Source organism: Rutidosis leptorrhynchoides, chromosome 11, assembly GCF_046630445.1.
Source record: "Rutidosis leptorrhynchoides isolate AG116_Rl617_1_P2 chromosome 11, CSIRO_AGI_Rlap_v1, whole genome shotgun sequence".
NCBI classification, from domain to species: domain Eukaryota; kingdom Viridiplantae; phylum Streptophyta; class Magnoliopsida; order Asterales; family Asteraceae; genus Rutidosis; species Rutidosis leptorrhynchoides.
This window is the reverse complement of record NC_092343.1, coordinates 35,546,009-35,564,245: the sequence shown is the minus strand read 5'-3', so window position 1 is coordinate 35,564,245 and position 18,237 is coordinate 35,546,009. Positions and strand designations below refer to the sequence as shown.

Here is an 18,237-nt window from a genome sequence, read left to right as displayed (position 1 = left end):
CCTATAGTATGTATATTGTTACAATCCAACTCAAAATAGATTTTAAAATTGTTTGTTAAATAGTCATAATTAAAATTTGTAACCTACAACGTTAAGTTAATTCAATCTTTGTATTCGAACACATAATCAGAATATTTATATTTTGTGTATAATATAATATGATTTTGTGATTTACCCTTTCAGTTCTCGAAGTATGATTATTTTCACAATTTTTAACTAAACAGATATAAAATACATAATTATTCAAAACATGTCCCAACTCTTAGTTAAAATTTTTTTTAAAATAAAAGAACAAAAATTAGTACATAGAAATCAAGGTTATAATTTAAAAATTATTATATGTGAACCAATTTTTTTATTTTATTGTCTTGTTATTAATCTATCAAAATAATTTAGGGCATACTGATTTTGGATCGATATCTCATTTACCCGTTAACTCTCATCACTCGTACTAAGGTGAGTTTTCATAGATCCCTTTTTCTCTATATTTTTGGGCTGAGAATACATGCACTTTATTTTAAACGCAATGGACACAAGTACATTCTAAATTCTACACTGAGTTTGAACCGAAAATCCCTTAGCTTTGGTAACTAGTAACTGCCGGTTATAAGAACTGGTGGGCGCGAATAGTTGTATATGGATCCATAGGGCTTGACATCCCCGTCCATTTCAGGTATAGAGACCCTAGCCTGAACTATAAAAGCGGACGTATGATATTTGAGTTTAGTATACGTTGTTTTGCGTGTATTGTACATGTTGGTTGCATGTATGTTAAAACAGGGGTACTTACTATATATACGTTAAGTTTAGTTATCAGGGTGCTCTGTTATGTAGAACCGATTGATAAACGTTTCAGATGAAACAACTGAAATCTTGTGGTCCACTTTTATAACCTGATAAATGTTTCGGATGAAACAACTGAAACCTTGTGGTTTACTTTTATATACAGATAATGTGAAACATTAAAACTATGAACTCACCAACCTTTTGGTTGACACTTTTAAGCATGTTTATTCTCAGGTATTAAAGAAACCTTCCGCTGTGCATTTGCTCATTTTAAAGATATTACTTGGAGTCGTTCGTCAGTACCTCGCACTGGGACCAGATGTTGTTGACTTTGTCCAGGTGGATTAGGACGGGCCACGACAGAATGTTACTATCGTTTACTAAATAACTTGAAATTATATATATGTATATATCTTTTTAATATACATAGATCAGTTTTTAAATACACATTGAAAGTTATTTATAAATAAATTTTAATAATAAATATTTCAACTTATCATATATATTCAAATAGATATTTAAACCAATAAGTTTAATGTACGGTATCAAACAATTAATACATTGTTACCTTTTCAAGTTATAGTATATATGTATCTATTTACATATAATTGTTCGCGAACCGTCGAAAACAACCGAAGGGTATTTAAATATATAAAAGTAGTTCAAAAATTTTGAGATTCAGTTTTACAGACTTTGCTTATCGTGTCGGAAATGTTAATCATACAAAGATTAAGTTAAATTTGGTCAGAAATTTCCGGGTCATCACAACTTTTGTTAACTTTCTCAGTTCAGTTAAGTGTCAACTTCGTATAACATGTCAAGTCCTTTATCGACCAACATTTTCAACTCGCGATTTCGACGCACGTTTTCAACACGTGATTCCGACATGCGTTTTCGACATGCGTTTTCGACATGCGTTTTCAACGCGTGTTTTCGATGCGTTGATGGTGGACATGGCAGCCGAGGAGCTGCCCGAAAAAAAAATCTTAACCATGAGGTCAGCCTCATGAAACACCCACAACCTCGAAAACAAAACAAAAGGCCGAATGGCTGGGTCCAAGAGGCCTATTTTAATATGTTTAGATATCCACTTTTCTGATGTTACGTAGCAAGGTTGGTGTTTGTGTTTGTGTTTGCGATTTAAGCTTGATTTTTTAATTATCACGTTTACAAATCATAAAAAATCAATATTCTAGTGTTTGACAAATATTTTGCAAAATTGATTTTTCACGTTTTCTTGGCTCAAAAATGCGTTTTCCAAAAAGTGGGTCAGGGGTCACTGTGGAGAAAACGCGGTTCTTTATAAATCTCCCGCTAATTCTTTTTTACCGCTATACCCTTATAAATACTCCGTAATAATTTAATTCTTTACAAGAAAAATCCTACTTTATTCTTAAAGCGCTGGGGCTATCTTCAACCTGTTATATTCTAGGTAAGCTACACCTATTCTTTTTCTTGACTTATCTTATTGTTTCCGACATTTTGTGATTGTATGTTTGAAATTCCATAGAACTAATGAATTTACGTTTAGTTTATTAGTTAGCAATAATAATATTGTTCTCACGCTATATGTATATATATATTTATATTTGATCATAATTTAATTCAACTTTTAAAAAGGTATAATTAAATAATCTGACTTTACATGGTATAATTTAGTACAACTTTTATTACTTTTAACTAATGTCCTTTTTGGTAATTTTACATCGTAAGCTATCAGATAATCTGACTTTCCCAAACACTCAAAAAACTGATTATCTGATTATTACGATATCAAACAGCATAATCAAATCCAAACACCATTTATCAAAACCACGTTTTGCTACAGCCAATTATCTAAAATCAATTATCTAAAACGCATAATCAATTTTCAAAACGCAAATCCAAACACCCCCTTAGTAAGGTTGGTATTTGCATTTGAACCTTCCACTGTCATTGTTTGATTCTATTAAAGCTAGTGAACCACAATTTATTTTGGCCAATTTTAAGTTGATAAATCACGAAGCCGATCAAATTCAGTGGATCCCTTCAAAGGATTGCGTTGTTTATAATGTAGATGACGATGTTCGAACTTACAACCTTCTCTTTGGTACCAATTAATATGGAACAATTGTGTTCCCTCCAAAATTATGTTTTTTCATTGGCTCGCGATCAAAGATAACATTCCGGTTAGAGAAATCTTAATTCATTGTCATATCTTGCCTCAAGATCATTCGCCTTTATGTGTTTGGTGCGATAGCAAGGTTGAGTCTATTGAGCTCTTATTATTGCATTGTTCTTGGACGTTCAAAATTTAGTCGGCTCTTTGTCGTTGGTAGAATATTATATGGGTGTTTTTGTCTTTGATTGTCGAATTTTCGAATGATTGGTACTTTGGCATGGGGGTTAACGACAAGAAGTTTTGGTGTTTGATTGGTCCGGCTACACGTTGGACCATTTGGATCGCTAGAAACGATTTCATTTTTAACGGGAAGTTCACTTGTTGGCCGAGCATTGTTCGGAAAGTTCAACGGATCTTGTCTCTACTATGATGTATAGTTTGTTAGTTTTCATGCTGATCTTATGGTTGTAGTTTTTTTGAATATGAATGCTTATTTTACTAGTATCATTTTTCTTATACGTTGAAGGTTGTATTTTGCAGAGGGTACCTCTAACCTCTGGTTCAGTATATAAAAAGGTCCAAATTAAGTAAGATGGCCAATTTTGAATGCATGAATTGTAAACTAGCAAGACGCTAAGAATTATCAGTAGACTCAAACTCAACCACCAAGAAAGAACCACTAAAGACTATCTAGCAGTACCTTAATAAACTGACATGGGGTCAATATGAAGCATTTCAATATAATATGTCATTAAAATAATGAAATTTACATAAAATGTAGTACATTCACCGTATAACATTACAAAATAATGAAATTGACATTTACATATCCCACCTCTGAATATCTACGCTGATTCCAGTTCAGATTGGAAAGAACATACATAACCTTGATGGTGTAACTTAATAATTTCAAAATTAACAAAACACAACTATTTTTAAGTAAACACATGATTCACGTTGAATTTTGACACAATAACCTCCATCCATTCACTGGACAATAAAATCCACAACATATAAATAATGAAGCTTAGACACAAGGTAACACATACAACCTTGTAGAAATACTTTTTCCACTCACGAATATACCATTTAACTTTCAATCTTGCAAGTAAATTATTAGATATAACAGTTGTGGAAGAAGAAGCTCCATCACCTCTCGACATCTACAAGTAAATTAGATATATCAGTTGATTGAACACTTCTCAGACACATTAAAGAGGTAGATTATAAACTAATGTAATTTGATAAAAAGGAATTTAGCTTTCAAATAAAAAGCTAGATTATGAAATAGCTTTTGAGTAAAAAGGAAAAAGAAAGTCAGAACACTCATATTATGGTAACTTACTTGTAATTCCATTGCTTTCATAAGTTGTTCCAAGACTTCGTTTGCTTTCGGTCGATCTTCTCTTTTGTCATTTAAGCACCCGTAGGCAATCATTTGAAATACCTTTAATGCTTCCGGATTGATCTGTGCTTTTATATCCTCAAAGACAACGTCATGTTGAAGTCCTTTTTCAATTTTGTCTTTGACGAAACATGGTAGAGACACACCTTCGTGTTTTTGGATCAAAAAATCTGATCTTCCACTTAAGATCTCAAATAAAACGACACCAAACGAATATATATCAGACTCTTTGGTTAAGACACCCGATTTTTTATAAACTGGATCCACGTAGCCGTCTGTGCCACACACCTTATCGATGGCATAATCAGTTTCCTTATCTATTGCACTTATCAACGAAAGCCCGAAATCAACAAGTTTTGCACGCCAATCATCGTTTAGTAGAATGTTAGCTGTTTTGATGTCCCTATGTATCACCGTTGCTTGTTTTCCGATTCCACTATGAAGGAAATCCAATGCGGTTGCAACATCAATGCATATGTTAAGTCGTGTCGTCCAAGTAAGACAAGTATCATTCAAGTACCTATCAAGACTTCCTTTTGACGCATACTCATACACAATGATTTTTGCATCGTTTTCGTCACAATAGCCTACAAGACTGATGATGTTATTGTGCTTATACTTGAAAAGAATTTGAAGCTCAATCTGAAATTCTTTTTCCCCCTGACCACCCTTTACATCCAATAGCTTTGCAACAATTGTATGATCACTTTGTGGAAGTTTTCCTTTATAAACTTTCCCAAACCCTCCATTCCCGACACATTTTTTATCATCGAAATTTTCAGTGGCTAATTGTACATCTTTAAGTGAAATCCTGAGGGGGTCTTTATGGTTTTCCTGTCAACCATGACACCAATTTAATAAAATATACATTATACATGCATTATAAGAAGAGGAAATTTAAAAGTTATCACAATTTTGTACCTTTTTGTAGTTATTGTTTGAACCTTTAACTATATATATGTATATACATACATATATATGTATATATATACATATATATGTATATATATATATATAGGGTGAGGATCCCATGAGAACTCAATTAAGGAGATAACCCAGGGAACTACGCGGTCGAACAAAATAGGGGTGAGGGCGAACAATTTTATGGTGAATTCGAACAATTCATGTTCTACATTAGGTTCTAACAATTTTTGTTTGAATTCGGCTATTTTTGTTCAACCTCACCTTTTTTTGTTAACCAAAAGTTGTTCACATAGAAGACACAAAATTGTTCAAATTCAACTATTTTTGTTTGAATTCAACTTTTTTTTTCTTCTAAATTTAGCCCGATATAGAGTTTAGGGTTTAGGGTTTGCGGTTTAGTGTTTTGGGTTTAGATCCCTAAACCCAAAACTCTAAACCGTTCGTGTTAAACGCTAAATCTAAACCCTAAAACCCAAAATCACACAAAAATTGTTAGAAAAATACTGAAAAATGTAGAACAAGAATGTTAAACAAGATGTAGAACATGAATGTAGAACGAAAGTGATTTCTTGCATCTCCCAAAAATGTTCGACCACACCCCAAAAATGTTCGACATCACCCCTTTTTTTGTTAGACCAACGAATTCTCACGGTTCTCTAGCCTAAAAAGGTTCTCATTTGATCCTTGCACTACAACACAACAACAAAACCCAATGCCACATAAGTGGTGTATGGGGGAGGTGAGTGTAGACAATCCTTCTCCTATCTGAGAATAAAGACAAGTCATTTCTCCACCCAGAGTGAAAACACTCTCAAAAGTAGAGAAAGTCATCCCTCTCTCTATTCGGCGGATAGAGCGATTGCTACCGAGTGGACCTCCGGCCAATAAGTAGGAAAAAGTTTTTTAAAAAAATAAAATTAAAAATAAAATTGAAACGCCATGAAAATAGTAAAATCAAATTTCCATGGGTTTTAAATCCTGCCTGAAATTTAATTTAGGCTCCAAGAGTCAGTCAAGTCGCCAATAAATCGACGTTTGCTGTCGACTTAATAACTAGAGCCGAAATCCTTACACTATATATATATATATATATATATATATATATATATATATATATAGTGGTAGGATCAAGAGGGAAGTAACCAATCGGGAGAAGCAAAAACTTTTTTTTTTTTTCGTTTTTTGAAAAAACTTTGTTCACGAACATTATAGATTGGATGAAAATATGAACATTTAATAAAAACACTTTGTGATAAATGTTTTTATTTTGGCGGGAAAACGCTCGAAGAAGTAATATATAACAATTATCGTGTTTTTCGAGTGTATGCTGAGGTTTTAGATATTAGGGTTTAGATAATAGGGTTTAGATATTAGGGTTTATAGGGTTTAGATATTAGGGTTTAGAAATTTAGGGTTTAGGATTTAGATTTAGGCTTTAGATTTAGTTTTTAACACGAACGGTTTAGAGTTTAGGGTTTGGGGTTTTGGGTTTAGGGACTAAACCCAAAACACCAAACCCTAAACTCTAAATCGGGCTAAATTTTACTTCACAAAACATGGAGAAAAAAAACGTTAACATTCTTTACGATCAATATTATCTTGAATGTTATTTTTTTCGATCGTTTTCCCGCCTAAATAATAACATTCATCACGAAGTGTCTTTTTTAAATGTTCATATTTTCGTGTGATCTTGATACCTGAAAAAAAAATTCCAAAAAAAACCAATTTTTTTCTTTTTGCTTCCCCCCGATTGGTTACTTCCCCATTAATCTTGCCCCTGTATATATATATAAAAGGAGCAATCATGAAAGAATATTCTTACTCTAAGAATAGAGTTAGAATATTTTTGGAGCACATACTATTTGAATTTAATAACTAAAAAAATAATAGTTTTGAATTTAAATCTTAATTAAAATTTAAAAGGGTAATATTGTAAATTTATTACTCCTTTTATACCCTTTTATTTATTAACAATATAAATATGAATGATTCAAAGATATTCGATATGAAAAAAAATGTAAGTTCACAAAGACTTAACTTACCTGATATGATAAGGTATTCTTAAGCTCCTCTACAACTTCTTTCATTGTTGGACGTTTGTGAGTGATACCCATACACGCAACTGCTATTTTCAGAAATGCATCAAGAGAATTTTCGTTCGGTCCCCTAAACAGGGTAAAACTGTTTCCAAGTCTTTCTTCCTTTATTATAGGGTGTATCATTTCCTTCAGTGTTCCATTGTAAAAGCACCTTTGGACCACGGATGCCAATCCTGTTTCGCCACTCCTAGTGTAAATTTCTTCACTGGCTAACTTCCCACATGCAATCTCAAACAAAAGTACTCCGAAACTATATACATCTGTTTCTCTTTTACATTTACCTGTCTTCAAAAAATCTGGATCCCGGTAGAAAAAGGTCTTATCGAGAAAGTCTAGATTGGAATAAAAGTCATCTCGATTCGGTCGTTGAAGGAATGTAGAGTAGCCAAAATCACAAATCTTTGCCACAAAATTCTCATCTACAATAATTGCAGTGCTCGTAATACGACAATGCGATATCATCTTTTGGTCTTCCTTCTCATAATGTAGGTACTTCAATCCATATGCAACATCAAGGCATATTCTCAAACGGTTTGACCATGTAGGCATAATAGACTTCTCTTTTTGCAACAAATAATCAACAAGTCTTTCATGCATAGGAATCTCAAAAACGAGGATCATCTCGAGATCTTCATCACAAAATCCAACAAGAGAGACTATGTTAGGATGCTTACAAGTTGTGAGCATTTCAATTTCATTATATAGGAACTCTTTTCCATCTTTGTATTCTACTTGGAGGCGTTTAATAAGTACATTGGAGCGTTTCTTTGGTAGTTCACTTATATTCTTCTCTTTTATGGAGCCAAACTTTTCTTGATCAAAATGCTCAAGTTCTGCTCTGTAATAGTAACAACTTCTGTCACCGTAAACGCGGTATCCCTTAGAAAAGTTATTGGTTGACAACAATATGTCACTAAATCGAATATATAGGTGGTCAAAGAGATTTTCCTGCAACATTGTGATAAAGGGTAATTACTCTTAGAACTTATAATTTGCTAGAAGGATATAAACAACTTTGAAAAGAATCGTATATTATTTTATTTTGTTGATTCCTATCAAGCTATTATACTGACAATGCCCAAATGTAAAAATCAATTAATTGAACTAATATATAGGATATGGCATTGTACGGATCCAAATTGAAAATGAAACGATAGTTTATTAAACTGAGAATAAATGATTGTATTTCATTCTAATTAAAAGTATTTGAATTAGATGTTGAGAAAACGGGATGATTTGGCACTGAATGGTTTATAATGTGAATGATTCAAAGGTTCTGAATGAAGTTGGTGTTGAATGACAATAACTTGTTTGATTATCATTTTGAACGAACAATGTGAATGACATGCAATTATTTTATTAACCTTTTGTATGAATAAAAAGTATAATATAATTATTTAATAAAATAAATGTTCTTGATATATTTTGAAGAGAATATTACCTAAAATTTAGGTATTTAATGGTTACTAGAGTATTTTAGCTTTGAATGGGTCAACCTAACCTTTACTTGATCAAGTAGCATATACATATTCGGATTACAAACTTGTTCTAGTTATTAATTGACATACTACATAGAAAAGGATATAAAGAAAACAAAAGTAGAAGAAAAGTGTTACCGAATTTTCATGTGTCAATTCAAATCCATCCACAACTTGGCCGGAATGTTCTTGGCATTGTATATGCTCCTTCATTAAGTCAAGCAATAACATGATAAGATAAACATTATTGAGAAAAACTTATATCGAATGTTGTGCTTTTTCATTTTGCTACAGTAACTGAAACTTCTGTTGTCTTTCTTTAACGGTATAAATCAAGATGTTTTCTAGGCAATATATACGTCAATCTGTAGACTAGATTGTACGTTCTCTATATGGCCGGTGATATTTCCATTATAATCGTGATAAATTCACTATAAAGTACAACTATTTATGCATGTAATATAAGTACTTATTGCATAGGTTTGGTGGATATATATCATCATCAAATATTAAGGCGGAAAACTCATACGAGTCACTTGAAAATGTGCTTTAATATAGGATTTTTATCAAACATTTTGAATTTTAATTTTAGAGGAGTATTCCAGATCAATAATTAAACTAACTGATATGACTCATGGTTGATTTTTAATATGCATACTTAGTTATCAGTTTACAAGTTTTTATATACTATTATAGTTTGTGATTTATGTATCAATTTCAATTTCAATATAACAATATCAAGATTTTAACAATTCCTGATACGGACGATTAGGAATTACAGTAGTATATAACCCATCCATAAACTGAAGACAAAAAGGAATAATTCCATATAATAAATTGACTTACTTGAAACGATAATGCTTTCTCAAGCTCTTTAACAACGACTTCCATTGTTGGACGTTTGTTTTGATATTCATTTACACACCGATATGCAATATCTGCAAATGTGTCTATAGAATCTTTGTTGGGACCTTTAGTTATAACTAAATTGTTGTCATCACTTGCTTCATTGATCATTAAAGGATCTATTATTTCCATTAGTGTTCCCTTAAGGTAACATCTGCGGGCCACATGTACCAGCCCATCTTTACTCTCCTTCTCATACATTTCATCGAAGACCAACTTTCCACATAAAACTTCAAACAAAATTACTCCCAAAGTATATACATCTGATTCTCTTGTTAAATGATTTGTCTCATGATATTCTGGATCCATGTAGAATTCAGCACCAGAAACCATATTTAAATAAACAGAATTTTTGTTCGGAGGAAGGAACACCGAATACCCAAAGTCAACAATCTTTGCCCCAAAATTTTCATCTAAAGCGACTGAAAATGTAGAGAGATCATTGTTTATCACCGTTTTTTGGTCTTCCATCTCATGTTGTAGATACTTTAATCCATACGCAACATCAAGGCATATTTTCAAACGTTTTTCCCAACTAAGAACAGACTTGTCTCTCATGTCAACAAAATATTCAAAAAGGAATCCATTAAAAGCATCCTCAACAACAAGGATCTTTTCATTATCCTCGTCACAAATTCCAAGTAAAGTGACTATATTGTGATGCTTACAAGTTGTAAGCATTTCAATATCAGTAGCGAATACTTCTTCTCCTCTTTTGTCTTCTCTAGGCCGTATGCGTTTTATAAAGACAGAGGCACAATTCTTTTTATCACAGTCTTCAAGTTCTGCTCTATACAAGTCATAGTACTCGGTTGAAAAATAGAAGTAAGTCTGAGAAAAGTTGTCGGTGGCTAAACGTATATCCCCGAGTCTAATCTTCAAGTGACTGAGTTGAGATGTCAAGTGTTCCAAGTTAGGTCTCTGCAACAACGAGGGAAAAATAAAAGGCTGTTACTTGAAAAGAAATTGTAGTTTACTCTTTTTAACCAATTTGACAACCACTTTTGAACACTTTTAAGTCAACCGCATATCTTGACAATTCGTTTACATGATCAACTAAAATAATGGGGAAAAAAAATGTGAAAGCAAAAAGAAACGGGAAAAAGGAGGCTCTTACATAAAGCCTTTCATACTGAAGCTGAAGCTCCAACACTTTTTCAAGTTCATTAACAATAGACTTCATATCTGGGCGTTGTGCTCGCTCATCATTTATGCAAGAAAATGCTGCTAGTAGGAATATTGAGGCTGATTCCAGGCCTATTTGATCAAAAAGGATGGATCGGATCACATACAGTGTTCCATTGTCAGCATGAAATCTGACTAGTGGAGCAAGAAACCTATCAAATTCATCAGGAATAAATGCTTTCCTCCCGTATAATAATTCCAATAAAACAACACCAAATGAGTATATGTCCGACTTGTAAGTCACACCACCAGTTTTTTCTATCGCTGGGTCCACATACCCTTTTGTACCAGTAGCTTCCGTGATGAGAACCTGATCCATCTCGTGCACTGAACGCTGGATGGAATATTCAAACCCAGATAACTTGGGCTCAAACTTATTATTTAATAAGATTGTAGAGCTGTTGATGTTACGATGTATCAAAGAGTAACTACGTCCATCCTCATAATGGATGTAACTCAATGCACGTGCAACACCAATACATATCTTCAATATTTGGACCCATGTCAGGGTTGGCTTACTTAGATACATCATGAGACTTCTCTTGACATCGTACTTGTTTATGATCACCTTCTCACCATTTTCATCACAAAACCCGATAATAGAGACTATATTTTCATGCTTGAGACTAGAAAGTGCTGAAATTTCTGTCAAGAACTCAATTCTTCGCTTATGCTTACTATCTAATCTCCGTGCAGCAATTTTTACCCACTTACCTAACCGCCAGAGCTTCCCTTTATACACCTTCCCCAACTCACCCTGGCCGATGACGTTTTTCTCATCAAAGTTGTTGGTGGCTTCTAGGACTTCCTCAAGCGGGATTTGTAAATGACTAAATTTTGAGATTGTAGATTCCATGTTTCTCTTGATCAAATGAAATAAACGACTCAAACAGTGGAGTACAAATGAATTCAAAGGTGAGATATATGAGACACCACAAGCATTTATATCATTTATAGCATTTATATCAGGATTGGGCAATTTGAGCGCCTGCTGCCTTCCTTGGATGTGGTAGCCGTTTCTCAGGCTCCCTCTCCAGAATCAAACCCTAATTAACCGGTGTTAAAGTAGTCATGGGCTATACGAAACTGTTATTTTTATATTAACCGGTGGCTTATACTGTAGTTATTAGAGCATCCCAACAAAGGCTTTCAAAAGCGTATTATAAAGCTTTTCTGTTATTCTGGTATACGGAGTAGTTTTTAAGCTTTTGAGAAACAGGTCAAACTTGAAGTTTAACTTGTATTTTTATATCGTTAACTTGCTATTGATATCTGATCATAGATAATTTTGAATTGAAACTGGGAGCATGCTACATGGGGGCTTTGATGTATAAAATATTAGATACATCCGTGAGAATATTTTAACTGCAACTTGACTATTAAAAAAAAGCACCTACATAAGACAATAATACCTTATCTGACTTATTACAAAAAAAAAAAAAGTGTACATATATAGATAGAAGAGGGCAAAGAACTAGGAAACAGAAAAGTACTACAGTAAGATTCATGGCAACCAATTAAAGCAATTGCAAGGGTGCTTTACATTGCAGATATAGTAACAAGTAACAGTCAACGATGAAGACCTCAACACCAAACCCCCCAAATTGAACCTATTAGAACCCTAATTTTACCTGCGATTACTGGTTCTGGTTGGGATTCGTGTATGGATTACTGAACAATCCTCGGATCCAAATCCAGACCTTGAAGATGAGACTAAAATTTTGTTTGGGTTCGCTTAAATCATAAGATGAGGTCGACTTTAAAGATGACATGAGTAGAAAGTCAGAAGAAAGGAAGGAAATAGTGTAGTAGTTTGCATTGTTGTTTCCTACAGATATTATTGGGTTTGCTTAAATCAAAAGATGAAGATGAAGTCAACTTTAAAGACGAGTCAAATGCCTAAAAAGTCATAACAGCATTCCGGACATCGACATCGACATCGTTCTTCAGTTTAACACAATTACACATACCTATTTCCTTTTTATCATTAACCCATCACATCTTACCCTCAACCATAAGTGCTCTACTTATTGAGTCGACAGCAAGCGTCGATTTATTGGCGACTTGACCGACTCTTAGAGCCTAAATTAAATTTCAGGCAGGATTTAAAACTCATGAAAATTTGATTCTACCATTTTCATGGCGTCTCAATTTTATTTTTTATTTTTATTTTTTTTTTTAAAATTTCCTACTTATTGGCAGGAGGTCCACTCGGAAACAATCTCTCTATCTATCGAATAGAGAGAGGGATGACTTTCTCTACTTTTGAGAGTGTTTTCACTCTGGGTGGAGAAATGACTTGTCTTTATTCTCGGATAAGGGAAAGATTGTCTACATCTCACCTCCCCCATACACCACTTATGTGGCATTGGTTTTTGTTGTTATTGTTGTTGTATCTTACTCTCAACCATAAAATACACACTAAATTAATTAATAAAACCAATTTACAAATACTAATGCTATATGTACAAATAAACCAAACTTACACTTCCGTGAATCAAAAAGATGAATATTGACGAAATGAATGGCTAAATGAAATTGGCAAATGATTGGCAATGCATTCCTAATGGTAGTATAAGATTGACATTTAATTGACACAAGATTGACAATAGCATTGGGAATGCTAAAGGAAATAGTGTAATGATTATTTTTAATTTAATTTTTTCATTGCCTTATTGAAATAATTTAATGGTCTGTCCAAACTTTTGTACTAAAAATTAAGATGGACTTAAAGTTTAAATCAATTATGGTTGATTTTAATTTTTTAGCATAATATACTAATAGTCTCAAATTTAACTTTTTTTTTTTAAATCGTAACTTAAATAAAACACGAGGCCTTTATCAAAAAAATGAAGACTGAGAACAAAGATACAAACATAGGCACCGAGGCCAAACAACATAAAACCACAAACACGCAAACATGTACACAAACTAGGAGATCTCAAAGACACTAACAAATAAACGAACGACCTTAACCATCAAACTTAGACCGTCGAACAAACCACCCCTTTACCTTTCTTTAGCCGAGCCCTCGAACCCGCTTTAAGCTTCGGAAGCGTCTTCGACCCAATCAATGTACCTTCCACCCCCACCCTATCCAATCCTTCAATATCTTTTGTCGCCTCTTCAAAAAAACTAAACATACTACCCGACCCACCACCCTCCCCCGACCCGACACCAGAATCTAGCCCAACAACAGGCCCAACATCAGGCCTCTTAATCATCCCAGGCACACCAGATTCCTTACCAAACAAACAATCCACACGACCCATTTCCGATCCGTCCATCTTGTTGCTCGATTGTCCAACTTCAAAACCTACACGTACCGGAGCAAGACCCGAACCACTCTTCCCGTTCACTTTTCTAAGACACCCTAAACCGCCACCACTATCACTAGAACTTGAACTTGAACAACGAGCCCGTTTATATTTTTGAAATCCATGAGAATCTAACGCCGTTTGAACATGATCTAAAGAGAACGCAACCGAAGAAGGTGTAACAATTCCAGAACCCTACTTAACAACATTAGAATTTACAAAACCTGTCTTCTTACTCGTAACAACCGGAGAGGTAAATCCAACATCATCCTCACCACCATCAAAACCTCCTTCCCCAATACCTTCACTCAAAACCTCACTATGCTTGATATGCTCGGCCCTCTTCTCGTACTCCGTTCCATTATCAACAGAAACCTGAACATCGCCACCATCATCATAATTGCCAAAATGATCCCTGTACCTAAAGTACGCCCCTCCGCCAACACCTCCTTCAAAACAGATTCATTAGACGCCTACACAGAATCATCGCCCGACATGATGTAGCCGAAGAAGAAAGAAGATGATTGAGGACTGAAGAAGAATCGGAGGAAAACTAGCCGGAATCGAGCTCCGTAGTTCCCAAGTCAGAGAGTTCTTGTTTATAAAAAACTTTATTTTGAAATTGGGGGTAAAGGGATATTGATTGCTAAAAGAAGTTAGGTTAGGGAAATAAATTTGTGAAATAAAAAGTGGCAAGTGACGGTGGTTTCAAGAGGTGGGTAGTGGAACTTTAAAGATGGAAGGTGGAAGTTTTTTGAAAATTCCGGTAGAGATGGATGGAAAGGTTCAAATTGAGCCGTTAAAGACCAACCTCGAGAAACGAGCTGAGAGCATCTTGACCCACTGATGCTTGGAAGTCTCAAATTTAACTAACCGTTAGTTTTCACCAATTAAGTAATATACGTAAAAAAAACACGTGATCGACATTATGGTATTGCCTTTTAGCAGATTTAAACCCTAAATTATTTTGTTAGTATATATGGAATCAATTCAACCCTATCCCACTTATTTATCCCCAAATTAGCATACTAATTTTTTTTTACAAACCGTACTATAGTAGTTCGGTTACGTTCTAGTTTTTGGACTAGCTTGTTCATTTGACTTTTTAGGATCACACATGTGTACAAGGAAATGTGTCGAAGAATAATTTTTCTACTTGTCTGACATTTCAATTCTGATAGTCATGGACATCATTCAGAAATACCTCTTTCCTAAAGTTTACTATATCTATATCTATATCTATATTCTATATTATATATAATAACAAAGTCATCTTTTGTTAATCATTTTCAAAAAAATTTAAATGGAGAAGAAGTAACCCTTGGATCAAAAACTAACTTTCAATATCACTTATTGGATCAAATGATCACTCAACAATTGTCTCTCTCCTCTTTTTCTATTGTTTATTGACAAATATACCCTCAAAATAGCACGGAGTGAAAACACGGGTCTGCTACTCTTCCCATTATCATAAAATCCCTTAAACAAGTTGAATACAAAATACACATCTCTCTCTACAATGGGACGATGGAAGAGATCGATAAGAAACCACAAACAATTAGGGTTCTTATAGTAGCAGATGCAGATCGACACTATATGCATTCGGTGATGAACAAATGGTGTTTTACAATAGTATACAAAGCATTCACCCATCCAAAATTAATTTTAGGGTTTGAAAAAATGGGGTTCTGAAAGGTTTGATAATGAACTTTAATTGATGTTTATTCCATCTGTCACTATGTATATGATTTGTGATAATAAAAAAAAATAGACATACATTTAGCCCTAATTTCATGTAATTTTTTGTTTTCAATTGCTGTGGTTTAATTCTTTTTGCAGGAACTTTGATTGCTGTCAATTTTGTTTATAAGATATCTGTGAATTTTGGATATCTTCATCGACATCTTTGACTTATGGTAACCTTTGTTTTCTATTTTATTGTAGATACTGCACATTTGTGTACTTGCATTTGAACTGAAAACAGTATATAGAATGCCTCTCTTAACTTAAAAAAGAAATTTGTGTATATCTGATTAAGCTGTGTTTTTTCATATGCTTATATTTAAAGCAATACAAACATGTGCAAAGTTGTATCTTCTCTTCTTTTCTTATTCTCCTCACAGAATAGATGTTAAATCCCGTGTTGTGTTCAATGAAAAACTTGATGGAATTGAATCATCTGGAGAGCTTATTGGTGACGGGTATGAAAAAGCCTCTAAAGAAGCAACCATTGTTACAATAGAGGTGAACGTTGTCTACTTAACTACACAGTGTAAATCAAACACATAAGCTAAAAAATGCACTTTAAGAGCACAATGTCTAGGTTTCAACTTTATTATGTTTTAGAACGATTTTGATGTTTAGACATCAGTAAGTTTGAAATGTCCCGTTCTTATTGATTAAAAACGTTCCATATTAATTGATTTCGTTGCGAGGTTTTGACCTCTATATGAGACGTTTTTCAAAGACTGCATTCATTTTTAAAACAAACCATAACCTTTATTTCATAAATAAAGGTTTAAAAAGCTTTACGTAGATTATCAAATAATGATAATCTAAAATATCCTGTTTACACACGACCATTACATAATGGTTTACAATACAAATATGTTACATCGAAATCAGTTTCTTGAATGCAGTTTTTACACAGTATCATACAAACATGGACTTCAAATCTTGTCCTTATTTTAGTATGCAACAGCAGAAGTTCTTAGTATTCAACTGAGAATAAACATGCTTTAAACGTCAACAAAAATGTTGGTGAGTTATAGGTTTAACCTATATATATCAAATTGTAACAATAGACCACAAGATTTCATATTTCAATATACATCCCATACATAGAGATAAAAATTATTCATATGGTGAACACCTAGTAATTGACATTAACAAGATGCATATATAAGAATATCCCCATCATTCCGGGACACCCTTCGGATATGATATAAATTTCGAAGTACTAAAGCATCCGGTACTTTGGATGGGGTTTGTTAGGCCCAATAGATCTATCTTTAGGATTTGCGTCAATTAGGGTGTCTGTTCCCTAATTCTTAGATTACCAGACTTAATAAAAAGGGGCATATTCGATTTCGATAATTCAACCAGAGAATGTAGTTTCACGTACTTGTGTCTATTTTGTAAATCATTTATAAAACCTGCATGTATTCTCATCCCAAAAATATTAGATTTTAAAAGTGGGACTATAACTCACTTTCACAGATTTTTACTTCGTCGGGAAGTAAGACTTGGCCACTGGTTGATTCACGAACCTATAACAATATATACATATATATCAAAGTATGTTAAAAATATATTTACAACACTTTTAATATATTTTGATGTTTTAAGTTTATTAAGTCAGCTGTCCTCGTTAGTAACCTATAACTAGTTGTCCACAGTTAGATATACAGAAATAAATCGATAAATATTATCTTGAATCAATCCACGACCCAGTGTATACGTATCTCAGTATTGATCACAACTCAAACTATACATATTTTGGAATCAACCTCAACCCTGTATAGCTAACTCCAACATTCACATATAGAGTGTCTATGGTTGTTCCGAAATATATATAGATGTGTCGACATGATAGGTCGAAATATTGTATACGTGTCTATGGTATCTCAAGATTACATAATATACAATACAAGTTGATTAAGTTATGGTTGGAATAGATTTGTTACCAATTTTCACGTAGCTAAAATGAGAAAAATTATCCAATCTTGTTTTACCCATAACTTCTTCATTTTAAATCCGTTTTGAGTGAATCAAATTGCTATGGTTTCATATTGAACTCTATTTTATGAATATAAACAGAAAATGTATAGGTTTATAGTCGGAAAAATAAGTTACAAGTCGTTTTTGTAAAGGTAGTCATTTCAGTCGAAAGAACGACGTCTAGATGACCATTTTAGAAAACATACTTCCACTTTGAGTTTAACCATAATTTTTGGATATAGTTTCATGTTCATAATAAAAATCATTTTCTCAGAATAACAACTTTTAAATCAAAGTTTATCATAGTTTTTAATTA

At 33.4% G+C, this 18,237-nt stretch overlaps 1 protein-coding gene across 1 annotated transcript; it reads right to left on the bottom strand.

The window, feature by feature from the left end:
- Positions 1 to 3,633: 3,633 nt before the first annotated feature.
- Positions 3,634 to 12,713, bottom strand: LOC139876245 (uncharacterized). Its single transcript, XM_071863539.1, has 7 exons — positions 12,516 to 12,713; positions 10,817 to 11,744; positions 9,640 to 10,620; positions 8,932 to 9,000; positions 7,259 to 8,263; positions 4,233 to 5,126; positions 3,634 to 4,050 (listed from the first exon to the last, which is right to left on the bottom strand). Exons 2-7 carry the CDS (start codon positions 11,738 to 11,740, stop codon positions 3,823 to 3,825), a joined length of 4,101 nt encoding a protein of 1,366 aa, XP_071719640.1. The 5' UTR covers positions 11,741 to 11,744; positions 12,516 to 12,713; the 3' UTR covers positions 3,634 to 3,822.
- Between the last annotated feature and the right edge of the window lie 5,524 nt (positions 12,714 to 18,237).

Coding starts and splice junctions, on each gene's coding strand:
- LOC139876245 (XM_071863539.1), bottom strand. CDS start 11,740: ATGGAATCTACAATCTCAAAATTTAGTCATTTACAAATCCCGCTTGAG. Junction 10,621..10,816: donor TTCAGTATGAAAGGCTTTAT/GTAAGAGCCTCC, acceptor TCGTTGTTGCAG/AGACCTAACTTGGAACACTT. Junction 5,127..7,258: donor AGAATACCTTATCATATCAG/GTAAGTTAAGTC, acceptor CATGGTTGACAG/GAAAACCATAAAGACCCCCT.